The sequence below is a fragment of the Ovis canadensis genome, chromosome 18 (genome assembly GCF_042477335.2).
Source record: "Ovis canadensis isolate MfBH-ARS-UI-01 breed Bighorn chromosome 18, ARS-UI_OviCan_v2, whole genome shotgun sequence".
In the NCBI taxonomy this organism is placed as follows: domain Eukaryota; kingdom Metazoa; phylum Chordata; class Mammalia; order Artiodactyla; family Bovidae; genus Ovis; species Ovis canadensis.
In genome coordinates this window covers 25,250,139-25,267,584 of record NC_091262.1, presented here as the reverse complement: position 1 = coordinate 25,267,584, position 17,446 = coordinate 25,250,139, and the positions used below count along the sequence as shown (strand labels likewise).

General features: G+C 39.7%; 1 protein-coding gene across 23 annotated transcripts in view; it reads left to right on the top strand.

The window, feature by feature from the left end:
• The window catches only part of MCTP2 (multiple C2 and transmembrane domain containing 2), a 270,449-nt gene that overhangs the window by 104,851 nt on the left and 148,152 nt on the right, over window positions 1–17,446 (top strand). For 21 of the 23 annotated variants that reach the window (XR_011250196.1, XR_011250197.1, XR_011250198.1 and 18 more), the window contains 4 exons: window positions 8,262–8,404; window positions 9,167–9,243; window positions 9,751–9,862; window positions 13,972–14,007. Coding sequence is in view for 16 of the 23 variants with exons in the window: in XM_069558918.1 (XP_069415019.1) it covers window positions 8,262–8,404; window positions 9,167–9,243; window positions 9,751–9,862; window positions 13,972–14,007 (368 nt within the window). In the remaining 7 variants the exon portion in view is untranslated. The remainder of the gene's footprint in view (window positions 1–8,261; window positions 8,405–9,166; window positions 9,244–9,750; window positions 9,863–13,971; window positions 14,008–17,446) is intronic. The other 2 variants (XM_069558923.1, XM_069558928.1) reach the window with 1 other exon arrangement.

Sequence of the window (17,446 nt, the reverse complement as noted above, 5' to 3'; positions counted from 1 at the left end):
GAATACACGGAAGAACTGTACAAAAAAGATCTTCATGACCAAGATAATCACAGTGGTGTGATCACTCATCTAGAGCCAAACATTCTGGAATGTGAAGTCAAGTGTGCCTTAGAAAGCATCACTACGAACAAAGCTAGTGGAGGTGATGGAATTCCAGTGGAGCTGTTTCAAATCCTGAAAGATGATGCTGTGAAAGTGCTGCACTCAATATGCCAGCAAATTTGGAAAACTCAGCAGTGGCCACAGGACTGGAAAAGGTCAGTTTTCATTCCAATCCCAAAGAAAGGCAATGCCAAAGAATGCTCAAACTACTGCACAATTTCACTCATCTCACATGGTCAACACTGAAATCAGATTGATTATATTCTTTGCAGCCAAAGATGGAGAAGCTCTATACAGTCAACAAAAATAAGACCAGGAGCTGACTATGGCTCAGATCATGAACTCCTTATTACCAAATTCAGACTTAAATTGAAGAAAATGGGGAAAACCTCTAGACCATTCAGGTATGACCTAAATCAAATCCCGTATGATTATCCCTTATGATTATGCTCAAAATTCTCCAAGCCAGGCTTTAGCAATACGTGAACTGTGAACTTCCTGATGTTCAAGCTGGTTTTAGAAAAGGCAGGGGAACCAGAGATTGCCAACATCTGCTGGATCATGGAAAAAGCAAGAGAGTTCCAGAAAAAACATCTATTTCTGCTTTATTGACAATACCAAAGCCTTTGACTGTGTGGATCACAATAAACTGTGGAAAATTCTTCAAGAGATGGGAATACCAGACCACCTGACCTGCCTCTTGAGAAATCTGTATGCAGGTCAGGAAGCAACAGTTAGAACTGGACATGGAACAACAGACTGGTTCCAAATAGGAAAAGGAGTACGTCAAGGCTGTATATTGTCACCCTGCTTATTTAACTTATATGCAGAGTACATCATGAGAAACGCTGGACTGGAAGAAACACAAGCTGGCATCAAGATTGCTGGGAGAAATATTAATAACCTCAGATATGCAGATGACACCACCCTTATGGCAGAAAGTGAAGAGGAACTAAAAAGCCTCTTGATAAAAGTGAAAGTAGAGAGTGAAAAAGTTGGCTTAAAGCTCAACATTCAGAAAACGAAGATCATGGCATCCGGTCCCATCTATTTCATGGGAAATAGATGGGGAAACAGTGGAAACAGTGTCAGACTTTATTTTTGGGGGCTTCAAAATCACTGCAGATCGTGACTGCAGCCATGAAATTAAAAGACGCTTACTCCTTGGAAGAAAAGTTATGACCAACCTAGATAGCATATTCAAAAGCAGAGACATTACTTTGCTGACTAAGGTCCGTCTAGTCAAGGCTATGGTTTTTCCAGTAGTCATGTATGGATGTGAGAGTTGGACTGTGAAGAAGGCTGAGTGCCAAAGAATTGATGCTTTTGAACTGTGGTGTTGGAGAAGACTCTTGAGAGTCCCTTGAACTGCAAGGAAATCCAACCAGTCCATTTTGAAGGAAATCAGCCCTGGGATTTCTTTGGAGGGAAAGATGCTAAAGCTGAAGCTCCAGTACTTTGTCTACCTCACGTGAAGAGTTGACTCATTGGAAAAGACTCTGATGCTGGGAGGGATTGGGGGCAGGAGGAGAAGGGGATGACCCAGGATGAGATGGCTGGGTGGCATCACTGACTCGATGGACGTGAGTCTGAGTGAACTGCGGGAGTTGGTGAGTTGGTGATGGACAGGGAGGCCTGGTGTGCTGCGATTCATGGGGTCGCAAAGAGTCGGACATGACTGAGCAACTGAACTGAACTGAACTAAGGGAAAGTTTTTTCTTCTGTCCCATGGGACTCAGGAAGAGTGGCCTTTGAATTTCCATAAAGCTTGTAATGGTCTCTGGAGGCGCCCGTTAAGGAATTTACAGTTGAAATGTCATACAGAGTGAAGTCAGTCAGAGAAAAGCAAATGTATATTCATGCATATAAGTGAAATCTAGAAAAATAGTATATATGGTCTTATTTGCAAAGCAGAAACAGAGATGCAGACATAGAGAACAAACATAGATACCAAGGGGAGGGGGGTAAGTAGGATGAATTGGGAGATGAGGATTGACACGTAGACACTGCTGATCTCATGGATAAAATAGTTAGCTAGTAAGAACCTACTGCATAGTACAGGGAACTCTATCAATGCTCTGAAATCCAGAAAGAAAGGGTACACACACATGCATGTACACACACACACACACCCAAGGATGGGCGATTCACTTTGCTGTACAGCGGAGACTAAATACGACATTGTAAAGCAACTATGCTCCGATTGAAAACTCCAGCTGCAGTTGGACACAGTTTAACCTGGAAATCTCAGTGTAACTGCTAGAGGGCAGCAGCCGCTGTTCAGAAATCATCGCTCGGTTGTTCTCTCCAAATCAGGTCTGTTTTTTATTTGGCCAGCCTCAGAGAAAGTTAGAACTTATGGATCCCTTATAAAAACAGCTCAGATTTACTTTTTTTTTTTTTTTTTGCCTTCTGGCAAGAAGAGAATTCTAAATAAGTGTATGAATTGAAAAGAGTCTAAGCGTATATGCATAAATAAAATAATAGTCACTTATTACTCTGAAGCCAGAGGATAGAAAAAATGTTGAATGTATGCTTTTGATATGTGTCCAAATACTGTTTATGCAGTGTGAATTTATCTATACGTATCTAAAGTTCCCTAACGACTTAGTAAATAATTGTTGACTTGGAACTGAACTCTTAGGACCCCCTGACAGAAGTATTCAGACAGCTCCTTCCTTCTACAGGTGAAGATAGTAAGGCCTAAGGAAATCACAATGCGTAAGGTTATATGGTTATTAAAAGGAAGGTCTGGGAATGTAACCCACCATGCCCATCTTACTTTATTCATTCATTTATTCACATCTTCATCAAATTCAACTACTGTGCATATTAGATAACTCTGGGCATACATCCTACCTTCCAGAACTTTGATTTGGAGGAGTTTAATATTATGTGTTCAGGTGACCAAGTAAAATGCTTTCTATATTTAAATAATTTTATGAAATACAGAGTCGAAAAGTTGAACCCTGTGTTTTTTCTTATACATTTTAATTTATTTATGTGTCTTTAACTTGGCTGTGCTGTGTGTTGGTTGTGGTATGAGGAGTCTTTCACTGCCCTTTGTGGGCTCTTGGCTGCTACGGATGGGTTTCTCCCGAGTGGTGCACAGACTCAGTATTTAATGGTACACGGGCTTAGTTGCCCTGCAGCATGTGGGGTCTTAGTTCCTGGACCAGGAATCAAACCCTTGTCTTCTACATTGGAATGTGGATTCTTAACCACTGGACCACCAGGGACGTCCCAGACTGTTTTTATTGTTTGCTTTTGTTTGTCATTAATGCACTTCTTGGGCTTTCGCAGTTTAATGTTTTACTCTACATAGGAAGTTCCAAGTAAGGGAAGAGTAAACAGCTTTCCCCAGTGGTTCCGATGACAAGACCCTTTTGGTCTGTGGAGCATCGTGAAATATGAGTGCTCCATGAATCATGCTTTGTGAAACCTCGCATTGGTGCTTCTTAGGGTCTGGGTATAGCTTTCTATCCAACTCCCCGGTGCTATAGTATCTCAGCTACCAGGTTCCTTTGATTTTGCCTGTTTCTTCTTCCTTCTAAATTATAAGCTGCTGCCAGATTTATATTTCTAAAGCTTGGCTCTGATCATTCTGCTCCCCTGCTTATAAGTAAACCTGAATTTCCTTCCCTCTCGCACTAAAATAATTCCAGCTGGAACAAAGACTTAAGTGTAAAAAATGAAAAACTACAAAAATCAGTGGGAAGAAACATGGCTGAACTAATTTAAAATCCTTCAGTGAGAAAACTTCTCCTAAACAGAATGTTAAATGACAATGTCATAAATAAAACTGGTAAATTTGCCTAAAATAAAAAATGAAAATAACTTATTATAAGAAATAATGTAAGTTTAAACAAAGTATGACAAGATTTACAGCCAGTGGCTGCTTTCCGTAATTAAGGGCTCATTCAAATCCATAAGCAGAAGACAAAATCACGAGCTCATAGAAAAATGGGCAAATGATATCAGTGAGAATTTCCCTGACAAAGAAAGACAAATGTAGATCATGAAAATATGAAAGGTCCTAAACTTCACTGAAAATGTTAATGATAGAGCAAAATAAAGATACTGTTTTTTTTTACCTGCCATTAGTTCAAAGTAAAGGTTTATGACATCAAATATTGGTTAGCATGTAAAGAAAAAATTACAAAACATATACTTTTAGTGGAAGTGTAAATTTTGACAGGTTTTGGATAATTTGACTGTGGTTGTCAGAACCAGAAAAGACACATATTCATTTGTCCTGCATCTTTAAAAAATATAATCATATGTGAACTCCAAGATAGACATACATGGATGCTTGTAGTATTGTTTGTGCTAGTAAAAAAAATTGCCAATGAAATAAAGGTTCATTATTTGATAACTAATTGCATAAATTAAGATAAAACAACACAGTGAAAATGTATGCAGTTGGTAAGAGTTAAAAAACTGAGAAATCTGCATTGTTGATATGAACAGAGCTTCAAGGTACTTTAATTGTGAAATTAGTGCATCTAATATGATTACATTCAAGTTAAAAACAACTCTTGTATTTTTTCCTGTAAAACATTCTAGAAACGGGTACATTAGAGAAATGGGAATGAGGAAAGATTAAGAGGGTGGAGAGTTTTTGTTTCATACCTTTCAGAATCATATGTGTGTACTACACTTTTTAGACATTTTTATATAAAAAAGAACAAGAAAAACAAAACCACCCTTTATTTCTTACAGAGCAAAACCATAACTTTTTATTTTGTGATTTTAAGGTATTTTAGTCTCTGATTCAAAACCGGATTTTTAAAATTTTCTCATTAAACATTTTTTCCCTTAACTTTTGGCATGAAATAAAATGCTTGCTGGACACCACACAACTTCAGGCATTTCTTAATTGACGGTCTCTTTCCCCTTGCAGTGCCAATCCCTCCAGCCGAAATGGCCTTGGTCCTTCTCTGCGTGGCCAGATCCACCCATGTTTCAATTCCCACCTCCTTTATTTCAGCCTCCGCTGATACTGCAGTTAGCGCTGTGAGCGAGCATTGAACCCCCAAGCTCTGTTCTCTTTTGACACTTACCTCTTGGGCCTGGTGTTATATATGCCGCGCGTCTGCTGTCCGCCAGGTGCAGAAGAAGAAAAGGCTTTGGATGGATTTTCCCTTGCAGTCCCCCTTGGTACCCAGCAGTGGGCTGTGGTCCGAGGTGACCTGTGTTCGCGGCCCGTGAGTGATGGTAGCGGCCCGGCAGGTACTGGGCCCACAGAGCTGTGCCCATCGGGGTGTCGTGAGCAGAAATAGGGACTGCCCTGCGCTGTTGTCGGAGCGTGGATCGGTGCAGCGTTTCTGGAGGCTCACCCTGTCTGAGCACACGCAGAACACCGCAGCATGTTTGGCAGGGGAGCGGGAAACCCCGGCCACGGATGCTTAAACGCTCGCGTGGTCTAAAGCCGAGGCTGTGTGATTCCGTGGCGTCTGCGTGGCGGAGTGGGTGGTAACCCAGAGTGGGCGCCTCGTCTCAGGCCTCCTGGTTTCATTCTCCTTCTAAAGCTCCACAGCACCTCTTTATTCCCGAGAGCCACATTGTTTATGAAGCACCCCGTTGGAGGGGGAGGGTTAAAGTCCACCCATTCAGGTGTCATCTCACCATTTGTATCATCTGGGCCTTGCATTCCTGAGCGGCGACCCCTTTTCAGAACCGGCCTAGTTAAGATGTCACTTGCCTGACAGTGAGGCACTTAGGCGCTGAGAGAAAAACCACGACGTGCCCCCCAAGCCCCCAACCCCCCCGTTTCTCAAATTTTCCCTAACAATTAACTCTGCACTCACTTGACACCCTGGTTCCTTGTTTGGCTGTGTAAACCCCGGTCCCTTTTTTTCTATTAATTCCAGACATTAATATTTTCTTTCGCGCTGCCGCCATTCACCCGTGAAACAGTTTGAACATTATGTAGCTGTCAAGATGCCTGGGGATTACCCAGCGTGCTTTGCCTCTGAGAAAGTGACACCACCGAGGCCGGCTTGTGAGATGTTTATTTTGAGAGCACGCTGACAGGCATGAAGGCCTGATCCCAGAGTGGCAATTTCATTTAATTAAAGGCCTCTTTTTATTAGAGTCCCCCCCCCTTTTTTTTATCTATATATATATCAGAATGATTGTTAAAATCTGACTTGCCAGAGGTGTTCTCTTGTACTGTAAAAGGGAGGGAGGTGGGACGGATTACTCACTCACCAGTGGCTCTGCCCCTGAATGGCGGGGAATGCCTTCGTTTCTGCTCTCCTGCTCAGACCTGCGTGCATGAGTGTCCAGGTTTGAAAGAAGTACTGCTGGGTTCTTGGGAAAGTCGCATTGACATATGGACACGATCGTGTGTGATAGATAGCTAGGGGAGGCTGTTGTATAGTCCAGGGAGCCCAGCTCTGTGCTCTGTGAGGACCTGGGGAGGTGGGGAGGCTCGTCTATATAGTGACGACTGATTCGAGTTGTGTGGCAGAAACCAACACGTCATTGTAAAGCCGCCTTCCTCCAGTTCACAAAATAAATTGAAAAATTAAAAAGGCAAAATAAAGACTGCTGGGTTTCTGCGCCTTTGTTGCCAGACTTAAACTGTAGGAGTTGAATATACATCCGTGTCTGTTTGTTGTTGGATTTCTTTGTTTTAAAGTTAGTAGCCTTGCCATCCTGGAATGGCTGAGTTGACACTCGGGGACCTTGGTTCCTCTATTAGGACTTTTAATCAGCGTGTGTTATCTTACCCTCGAGTGACGTGACTGCCAGTTAAAATCTTCAGGATAAGGATTGCATTTGTGATCAGGAGTTTTCCATCCCGCAGAAACCTCAGAAAGAGCTGAAAAAAAAAACAAAAACAAACAAACCAGGATTGGAATGATTCATGGTGGATATTAAGGAGTTTGAAATATTTGTGACAGAGTAGCCTAATTAATTTTTGATGTAAAAAATCAAAACTCTATCAGCTTGACTTTAATATCAAGAACACACATCAATAAATCTGTGGAGGCCTCTGTTGGGCATTGTCCAAGACACCTGGAATGTGTCAGTGAACAAAACAGACCATTGGGCTCTGAGCTCAGACTTATTCAGAGTCTGGTTCACAATGAATTATACCAGCATACCTCCCAAAATTAGAATTTTTTTTCTTTCTTTGTAGCATGATCAGCTGGCCTTCATTTTTGCCCTGTGGGTTATTCATTCATTCATTCTTGCCTCCTTTCTTCCTCATTCACTGACCAGTAGTTCACAAGGATGTCCCAGGATGCAACAAGGATGTTCTCTGCCCTGCGTATGCTGGTACAGTTGCACGTGTGTAACACACATGCATAGCACATAATCCTGGTATTCTGTTTATGGGCATTGTTTTTTTCTCGGTTGATCTCAGGAGTGTGGAGGAGGGTCCGTCATCGGTCCCTCTTTCTGCTCTGGACACTGTGGCTCTGGCGGCACATTATTCATTCCTCTTGGCGTCTGTTTCAAAGCTCCCCGGGAGGAGGCCGCAGGTCAGGGTGTCAGCCCCGGCCTGCTGAGCGCCTGGCTGAGGGGGCGTCCAGCTGGCCTGGGGGAACCAGTGTTCTCTGCGTTGCTGCAGGTGTGGGGGTGGCAAAGAATGGGCACTTTGTCGGTTTAATCTCTGTGGCCCCTGTTCCAGTGTGCGTCCCTTGGCCTCATCTTTTGAGCCGATGGGTCCAGAGATTGATTTATTTATTATGATTATGTTCTAAAGTACAGGGTTCTCTCGAGTCAGCCATCTGGCCAAATGTTTGAAAACAGTTTCTTTCCCTTCTCTCTGACTCACGGCCACCCTTGGGAGGGGTGGGCTTCTCTCCAGGATCCCTGACGTTGGTGGCTGGTGCCGGTGGATTTTACGTCTTGAACTTTTTGTGGGTAGGAGAGTGACGACATTCCCACAATGAAACCACACAGAGAAAGTTCAAGGACCCCATTTGTATTCAATCACAAAAGGCAAAGAAGAATCAGCATTTTCCCCAAATTGTTTCGTTTCTCTCCACTCTCAGCCCTCAGTCTCTGCGCAGGGAGACGTTTGTTCGGGGTGTGCTCGGTGAGACGCTTTGAGTCTGGAGTGTGGGAAGAATCCTCACTTAAAGGAGATCCTAGGCTTTCTGTATTTTTTAAACCGGTCCTGCTCTCTTTTTCTGTTAAAGGCACGAGTGACCCTTATGTGAAGTTTAAGCTGAATGGGAAGACCCTGTACAAAAGTAAAGTCATATATAAGAACTTGAACCCAGTTTGGGACGAGATAGTCGTGTTGCCAATACAAAGCCTTGATCAAAAGCTGCGTGTGAAGGTAATCCCAGATGACGTTCAGGCCTCCTCTTTTATTAAAAAATATTCATTTCTCAGACATCTTTGCCTTCTTAAAAGTCACCTTCCCCAAATTCATTCTTGTATAATTCCTAAGCCCTGGGTTAAAAAATATGCGTAGAAGGAATTCTTTATACCCTTGGTTCAAAACTGTATGTTATTCTCAGATCAGTCAGAGTGAAAATAATATCCCCATTGATTGTATTTAAACTTACTGAATGTGGAAGAATTATTACTGCCAGTGCAGTGGTGACAAGTACTAAAGCCTTTCTCGTTAGGAATAACTTTATACTTAATAGAGCTTTAAGCTACCGGTTATAAGCATCAATTGCTCTAACATCTGGGTTAAAACTGCATGAGTTGAGCCCAGGATGGGACTGCTGTAGAATATTTGCAAATTTCTATTTAATTGGCAGAGGTGCCCACAGTGGAAAATACTAAATTTTAATGAGAGACCATTTAAACTACAGAGAGTGGTCCATTGTGCATAATGTCTTAATGCATATGAATACTGCCTTAAAAGTATTTTCTGTTATTTTGGCCATAGTAAGCCAAATGGACAGGTTTGAATAATTTTGTTCTCTTCACCAGCTTGGCTAAATTCTTCTTTAACTATATTGTGCAAATTATTTTTAGATCTAGAAGACTGAACTCAAAATTCCCAGTCTACTGCATATATGCATACTGTGATATACTCAATTTGTTTAGCATATTAATGCATTACTGGCCCCCCTTCTCTTTGTAGGTATATGATCGAGATTTAACTATATCTGATTTCATGGGTTCTGCATTTGTCATTTTGAGCGATCTTGAGCTTAACAGGTATTGTAATTTTACCATCTAATTGTGATTAGTGAATTTTAGAGGTAACTCAAGATAATAAAATGAAAAATCTGAATAAATGGAAGAGTGCTGTAAAATGTGAGCTTTTCTATTATTTTTGCTTTTTAGCTCCCAAATATATATTGGTCTGACATTACATCTTCCATAACATAATTTAAAAGGTGTGAACATAATTTAAAAGGGTGAATTTTGTACTTATATTTGTTAATATTCAGGTTCATTAACCTACTTACCTTAAAATTAAAGCAAGTATTTACATTATCTTTGGGCAATAGGGGAGAAGAATCAGTTGAGCATCTGTTGAATTAGGCAGTGCGTTTCTTGACCCTGAAAAATTGGTTTATTTTCACTGAATTTGGTGTGTTCTTTAACATATGTCTTAGACCTATTTAGAAGTAGATTTTTATCATAAGGACCTGATATATTCTCAGGCAAAAAATACTACCCCAATAAATGCTAATGTCATTTGTTGCCTTTTGCTTCTAGAACAACTGAGCATATCTTAAAATTGGAAGATCCAAACAGTTTAGAGGATGACATGGGAGTGATCGTATTAAATTTGAACCTAGTAGTAAAACAGTGTGATTTCAAGAGACACGTGAGTCTAACCCTTTTTTTCTTTTTAAAATTCTCCATAGCAATTTTTCTTTGATAATTGGGTTACCAGGTGACTGACATTTTTGTCATTATTTGAGTAGGGGGAGAAATTACATAGAGATTTAAAGTTCTCTAACTGTGATAATGTACAGCCTTTCTTTTGGAAATCTGGAAAGAAAAACCCATTAAGGAATGATCTGTTTTGGCTAGGGATGTGAATGTATTGCTGTTATTAAGTATATACACTGCTTATGGTTTACTTGCAACACATCATCCAAAATACCACTTTTACTTAGTGTTACTGTTTCCATTTACCATTTTCTTAAGTACTAGATGACTTAGGCATTATTCAGTTATGAAAAATAATTTCTAGGATTTAATCATCATGCTGTATGTACGTTATTAAGATGATCAATGCATCATTTCCATCTCAACTTTTTCTTTTAGCTACCACATTTTCTATTGAGAGTACTTCTGAGGAGATACACATTTTAATATTCTCTGGTAAATTACATGGAAATTTCTAGTTATTGTACTACCTATTAAAGATGTCTATAGCATCAGAAAAAAAAAAAGCATTGGATTTCGTGACAATACAATTGGCGCTCTGTTTTTAGGAGCACGTATGTGAATATGAACCATAATCTTATTTTATATTTTGGTATTATATGTTACAGTTGCAAGAATGAAAATGAGAATGAAAGCATCCGTGACTGTAATTTAGTTGAAAGATATTTGAAAAGCCAATTAAAAACGGCTACTTGAGAAAGGACTAAGATATGTTAAAATTTAAACTTGATAGAATCTGGTATGAAAATCTTAAGCCTGTTTTTAAATTAAGCCTCCAATAATATTTCTTGGATTGAGTCACTGGGGTCAGTGTGGAGAATGGTCTTCATTTTGACATCACCTTTGCTGTTGGTTGTAATTTATTTTCATGATGAAAATCAGGAGTGATTTACTAGTGAACTTACTGAAGATAGCTCAAAGGAGTTAAAAAACAAACAAACCGCGCAGTGACTTTTCAGTTGCCAGAGGGTCAACTGCACAGTTGTTATTTTTAATTTGAATTCTTTACTTATGAGCATTTACTTGACGATAACTTTGGGAACGTGTTCTCCATTTGTTAATGAAGAAGTGGCATGGTTAAAACCTGAGGCCTCAACAGCACTGATATTTTGATGTTAAAATCTCTTACATTGATGTTAAAAATAAATCCTTTTCTATCCAACCTAATGATGGAGGGATTTCCTTTCGCTTCTCATAGTTTTGATGGCATTGCCATTGAATTTGGTGTCCGTGCACCCAGTAGGTGACCGATTCCATGAGCTGGATGCCAGGTTAAAATGACATGCTGTGTAGATGAGCATTGTGTTTGCCGCATGGTTGCCCAGTTGCCATCTGCTATATCCTGAAAATTTCTTACATATTTAAATGCGGTTTGTAAATTTGGATAATGACCTCATGAAGCGAGCTGCATAATAGCAGCCTGCTTATTCCACTTGTGGATTTTTCTGTAGTGTATTGGATCCTATTTAGCAATACTACTGGCATTTAACATATATTGAAATATTGCCGAAATTTGGAGTTTTTAGAGAGCCATTTCAGTGAAAGCTTATTTCAAATTTCAGAGCAATTAATACTCAAGGCAGCTTGAGTTTGTTTTTGGAAAACATCTCAAAGCCTGTCTATTTAGAGCATCTAGTGAAAAGAGAGACACTTCTCATTCAGTCTGGTCCTTCTTTCCTTTGACTCCCCCATCCCCTGTTTTTGAGAGCTTGTCAGGTTGTATGTATTACCTACTTGATATGATTTTTCATTTTCTTTGTTCTTTGCTTGTTTGGCAGGGGGCCTAGGGCACACTATATTTACTATATGTGTGTGTGTTTGTATGTATATGTACATACATGTATATACATATGTACATATACATTACACATGTATATATTACTATATGGATGTGTGTGTGTATATGTATATGTAGCCAGTGGGGTTGCAAAGGGTTGGACATGACTTAGCGACTGAACAACAATAACAAAAATATAACCAAAATGGAGTATAATAATAATAATAACTATGCTTGTTCTATTTGTTCTGATTGGTAGTGTAATTTTCCTGTTGATATACTTGTTCAGAGTACAGCTGAGCAGGGAATAATTTATCCTGGGTCATGTGTGGCTATTCAATTTAGCATGAATATCAGGGACTCTTGGGATAGAGTCAATATCAGAAAACACTTGTTCTTTTCCTTGAGTTTAAGTTAGTATTTAAAGATATACTTATATTTTTTTTTTTTTAAATGGGAATAACTAACAGGGGAGACTGGGATTACTTGGAAATAATTTGTTTATAAATTTCCATTTTAATTTAAAACCTGATGGAGAGATTTCAGCTTGAATTCTCAGTTCTGTACCCGTGGTCACTGAGGCAGTCTTTATTGCTTTAGAGTCAAGCTGATAAAAACCTTAACACGTGCGAAATGTCTGTGAATTGACCCTCAGGGCCAGGGCCTGTGGGCATGGTGCAGTTAGAAGGTGAGACACTGGCTGGAGCCCTGACGGGCCTGCCTTCTGTCTCTCTTTCTTGACAAAGTTGGATTAGAGTTCTAGTCATGGGCTCTCTCATCAGACTGTGTGGGTTTGAATCTCAACTCCCCTGTCTTTAGTTTTGAGAAGTTAAGTGATCAGATCAGATTCACAGAATTGCCTAACCTCTCTCAGCTACAAGTTCCTCACGTGTAAAAATAGGGATCGAAAAAATCTATTTTATGGGTTTGTAAAGATCACAATGACCAAAAATAGTGCTTAGCATGGAGCAGACACTTGATATAAGGTAGTGTTAGTATTATAGTGAGCAAACACTGGTACTCATTTTCCATTAATTTTCTTGTCTATTTTTTAGTCTTTGGGGATATAAAAATCAAATGAATTATATTTCAAAAGGCTGTTTAGAAATAGCCATGTGTATTTACAAGATAGTGGTTAATTTTAGTGCTTGTTCTGGGTGAAAATATTTGTCCATATGTTGTTGGGAAAATAGAAAAAGAACTGATTTTAACACCCAGGTTGGAGTGTCTATAACTCTGGGTCACATGCCGAGTGGCTGAGCTCACAGTGTCACCAGAGGCAGTGTTTTTAGTGAGGAATATTTTCAAGACATTTCTGTACCAGCATTTCTAGGTGTTGGTCCCCGGAATATAAGTGAACTTCCCCCAAAGATGATTTCTCTTCTGGTAATTTATTGGGGAGATGTATTGACAAAGCGGATAGGTTATTTGCCTGAAGGTATTTTTTTTCCCTTAATCATAATAGTTACTATGAGCTGCTCAATTAGATTCATAATTGAGTAATAATCTGCCAAATTTATCCAGTTAGCTAGTTAACCAGCCAGAATAGAGCTTCACAGTACTGGACGGTGACAGGGGTAATGAGGGATTTTGTTAGGAGAGAACTTTAATTATGGACAAAATTCAGCAGCCTTAGCTCGACAAATGAAAGATCAAAAAGAGAACAGTGGTGAGATTACTGGCTGTTCAGAATATTATTTTCCTTCCCGCCCTCACTGCTGCATTAGCTTGTTTTTCTTAACTGTGCAGGAATGACTCCCATTGTTTTTCCTATTATTTTGAATATTGAGATTTACTCAACAGAGGGAAATGGAATGATTTTTTCTTTTCCTGTATCTAAGACTACAGAAACTTGAACTAACTTTGTCCATGAACTTTTTAAACATTTTCATAATGCTCTCTGAATATTTCAGGTTAGAGAAATCTGCCTTTCCACTTTGCCTTTAGAGGTAAAATTATAGTGTTTTCAGGCAAATAAAAACATGAATGTGTCTTGTAAGGACCGAGCAGTGTTATGTGTCCTTTCCTTTTCGTTTTTGAATTCGGTGAGGAAATGGTGTAACACAACCATGGAAATGTGATTTTCCTAGGTTTCTAACTATCTTCTTGTTCTAAGTGTTTTCTCTAACCTCAGAATGTGGGTGTCAGTTGTATGAATGCAGTCTGCGCCATCTAACTAGCATAATAACACGATCATGTTGTTAACAGCTCCATTTCTCTCTTTTGTTTTGCCGTTTTCACCATCCAATGGACGTAATCCTTAGCGTTGGTCAAATCGGAAGCGGTTAAGTGCCAGCAAGGTAAATATAGCTGTTTTCTTTCTTTTCATCATGTGGGTTCATCTTTGTAGCAAAGACAAATGTAGACATGACTGATACTATCGAACCTTTCCATGTAAAGGCTTTTATTCCCTCTGACTGCTAATAAAAAGGAAACCTACGCTCTGATAAATTTCATTTAATAACAGCATAACCAGATGTTAGACTTATGCTTGTTTTAGAAGTGAACTTTTATATGTGCTGGCCATGTTAGAATGTTACACTTCAGGATGGGGGACACATGTACACCACTGATTCATGTCAATGTATGGCAAAAACCACAATATTGTAATTAGCCTCCAATTAAATAAATAAATTAAAAAAAAGAATGTTACACTTCATTAAGCTTGAATTATTTGTAGTTGCAGTGCAGTTAGACTTAGTCGTTTAGAAAGTTATTTACCATTAGGTAGAAGCTGATTTTGGTGCTCTAAGAGCAATGGAAAGATTGAGAGGAATATGTGGTATATTTTATAAATCCTTTTTATACTATTTCTATTTTACCATTTATTTGTTTATTTTTGTGAGTGTTTCTTTGTTTCTTTAAAAAGATTTCTCCGTGAAAAGTAGTTGGGTGCAATTGAAGATAGGGATGTGTTATCAATTCATCAGGTTCTGAAGGTAACACATTGTCACTGAAGTGACTAACTGTCAAAATTCACGTAATGTAAACGAATCCCCAAAAACTCTGTATGACTTACTTCAGCTCTGCTACTTCCAGAAGAGGAATAAGCAAGATGCAGCTGCCTGTGATGGGTCTGTGTGTTAGGGGAGGGTGCGTGGGCAAGCTCTGTCTATGCATTTATTTATCTACACACACCTGTACACAGATGTATACCAGTTCTCATTTCTAACCTGTAGTTGCTTACTTCGCTGTAAAATAAGGAGATTGAAACAAAGATTTTGTGCGTTATAAGAGCGTGTGTGTGTGTGTGAGAAAGAGAGAGAGAGAGATCTGTAACCTGACTAGTCATTTAGGAAGGCAAACTTTCTAAGCCTTGCTTTTTAAAATCCAGAGGAATCCAAGTTCTGACTCTTCCTAAAATGTATATCCTTTGCATTTTGGGAGCCCTTTAAATATAACCAGGCTAAGCTTTTTTTTTAAAATTTAGCTTTGTTTTAATCCTACCTGTTCACTGGGTTTTCAGAACTCTTGTTCTTTTTAGATATAAAATTAAGAGGCAATAAATAATCATGTGAAGCCATCTCAAAAATCCTTCCAACTTTTGTCTTACTCCTTTATAGTCACTAGAGGGTAGGAGAACATCATGCTCTCCGCAGAAGGGAGCTGGCTCTCCCTCTCGCGTATTAAGCAATGCTGTAACCATCCGGAGCAGTAAAGTTTCCCAGCATGCTCCGGCGAAACCTGACAAAGCAGTATTTTCTCGTTTATTGATTCTGCCTCTGCACTAAAACACTGGTACTGTACATCAATAACCATCTTTAGTTAGGGAGCTCCGGCCTGTGGAAGAGCGCTGGCAGTTTGTGGAAGAACATAAAGGCTAGAAAGAAAAATTGTGAGCTTGGGGAATATTGGAGTCTAGGGAGGACAGGAGAGGTTAGGAAGAATGGCCCAAGGAATGAAGAGGGGAGAAAAATGTTGCCGGCCAGGATAAAGATATCAAAACTAGGATAGGAACAGAGGATCCTGGAGAGCAGTATTTATGTCTGTGCTGCGGAGTGGCATCTTACCACTGAGCTACTGTCTTCTTTTTTCCCTCTCATTGTAGTTTCTAGAATTTTGACTTCAGGGCACTGGTCTCAGAGACTTAATAAATGCCTGCACCTAGTACACAGTGTTTCATAAAACCTTTGATGAATAGAGGTCACTGAAAGCTACTTATGACCATGGGTGAGAGATGCAATTTATGGATTGGTGCAGAATTTCAATTGTTAGGGTGACTTTTTGCTACTTAGAGCCTGCAGTTATAGAGGCAAAAGTGAGATGAGTTCTAATTTAGCTCATTAAAGTGAGTCACAGGGAAAATCTATAGTCTCTGTGATTAACTCTGTGTAACAGTAGTTAAAATACCCTGATCAGTCTCCCTTGGTAGTTTTAAACTATAAACTGCTTTTTTTTAAGGATTTCCATTTAAAAATTAGAAAGCAGACATTTAACATAAAGAAGATTATTTAATCTGAGTATATAAAATTTTGCTAGTTCTAAGTGATGCATTACCTATAAAATGTCATTGGCTCTTTCACCTCAATCTTATTCTTATAATAACTTTATTTAAATAACGGCTTCTTAAACTCATAAGTTTATAATATTGCATCACCCAGAGTGGCAGTCTTTATGGACTGTCTTCTAAAGCATTTCCTTGAATATATATATATATATATTTTGGCTGCAGCATGCGGCCTATGGGCTTCTATCCCTGACCAGGGATTGAACGAGTGTCCTCGGCACTGAGAGCACAGAGTCCTACCCACTGGAATGCCAAGGGCTACCCTGTTTCCTGGGTTTTGTTACTAACCTTGGTTTGAATACAGTGAATATGTAGAGATTGCCTGTGAAAGTAGTTTTAGCTTTCATGCAAAAGCCTTTGTTTACCTTCAAGGGAGCATTTTAAAGAGAGAGCTGCAAATCTGATCTAAAGGGCCTGAATCAGATTCCTGCCTTTTTTCAGACATTGCCTTTGCATAAGCTTTTCTGTGAATAGATCTATTTCCATACCTTCCTGCTCTCTAATGTATATCACAGTCACAGAGCTAGAAAATTAATAGCAGTTACTTCTCTTATGTCAAATAGTCTAATGGGATAGAAACATGATGATAAAAAGTGGAATTGGTAGGTCACTGATGTATTCAGAAAATCTGCAACTGTACACACCCCCCTTTCATTTGGGAGAGTATTATGGGTGACCATGTGCCCTTTGAGTTACGGGGTTTCTTTATTTTAGATAATTTGTACCGAGATAAGTATTTATTGTCATATGGCTCCTCTTTTGATTGTTTTATGCAGTTATATGACAGCCATTTCAGGTAAAAGACATCCCTGTGTAGGGCAACATTTTTTCAGAATGACATCAGTTGATTAGTGGATCCACCGTTTGCTGTGTGCGGCTTCATGTTTGTCTAGCGAGGTTCCTGCGTTATCACAGAGGCCGAGCGCTGCAGGACACATTTTCTCTGTCCCTTTGTCAGGTGGCCTCTGACTGGCTGAGAGGGAGGGGCAGGGTGCTGCGGGGGGGACGAGGGAGAAGTCAGGGTCTTTCTCCCTTTTCTCTGATTCACGTGGTGTCTGCCTTTGTCCCTTCCACTAGCCAGCCCTGCTGTGGTTTCTGCTTCTCCCAGGTACCTCTGACCCGAGCGTGCATTCTTTTTCTCTCTATAGCCCAGGGATCACTGAACTGCAGCCTGAGTGCAAAATCCAACCCTGTATCTGCTTCTGTAAATACAATTTGACTGGAGCGTTGTT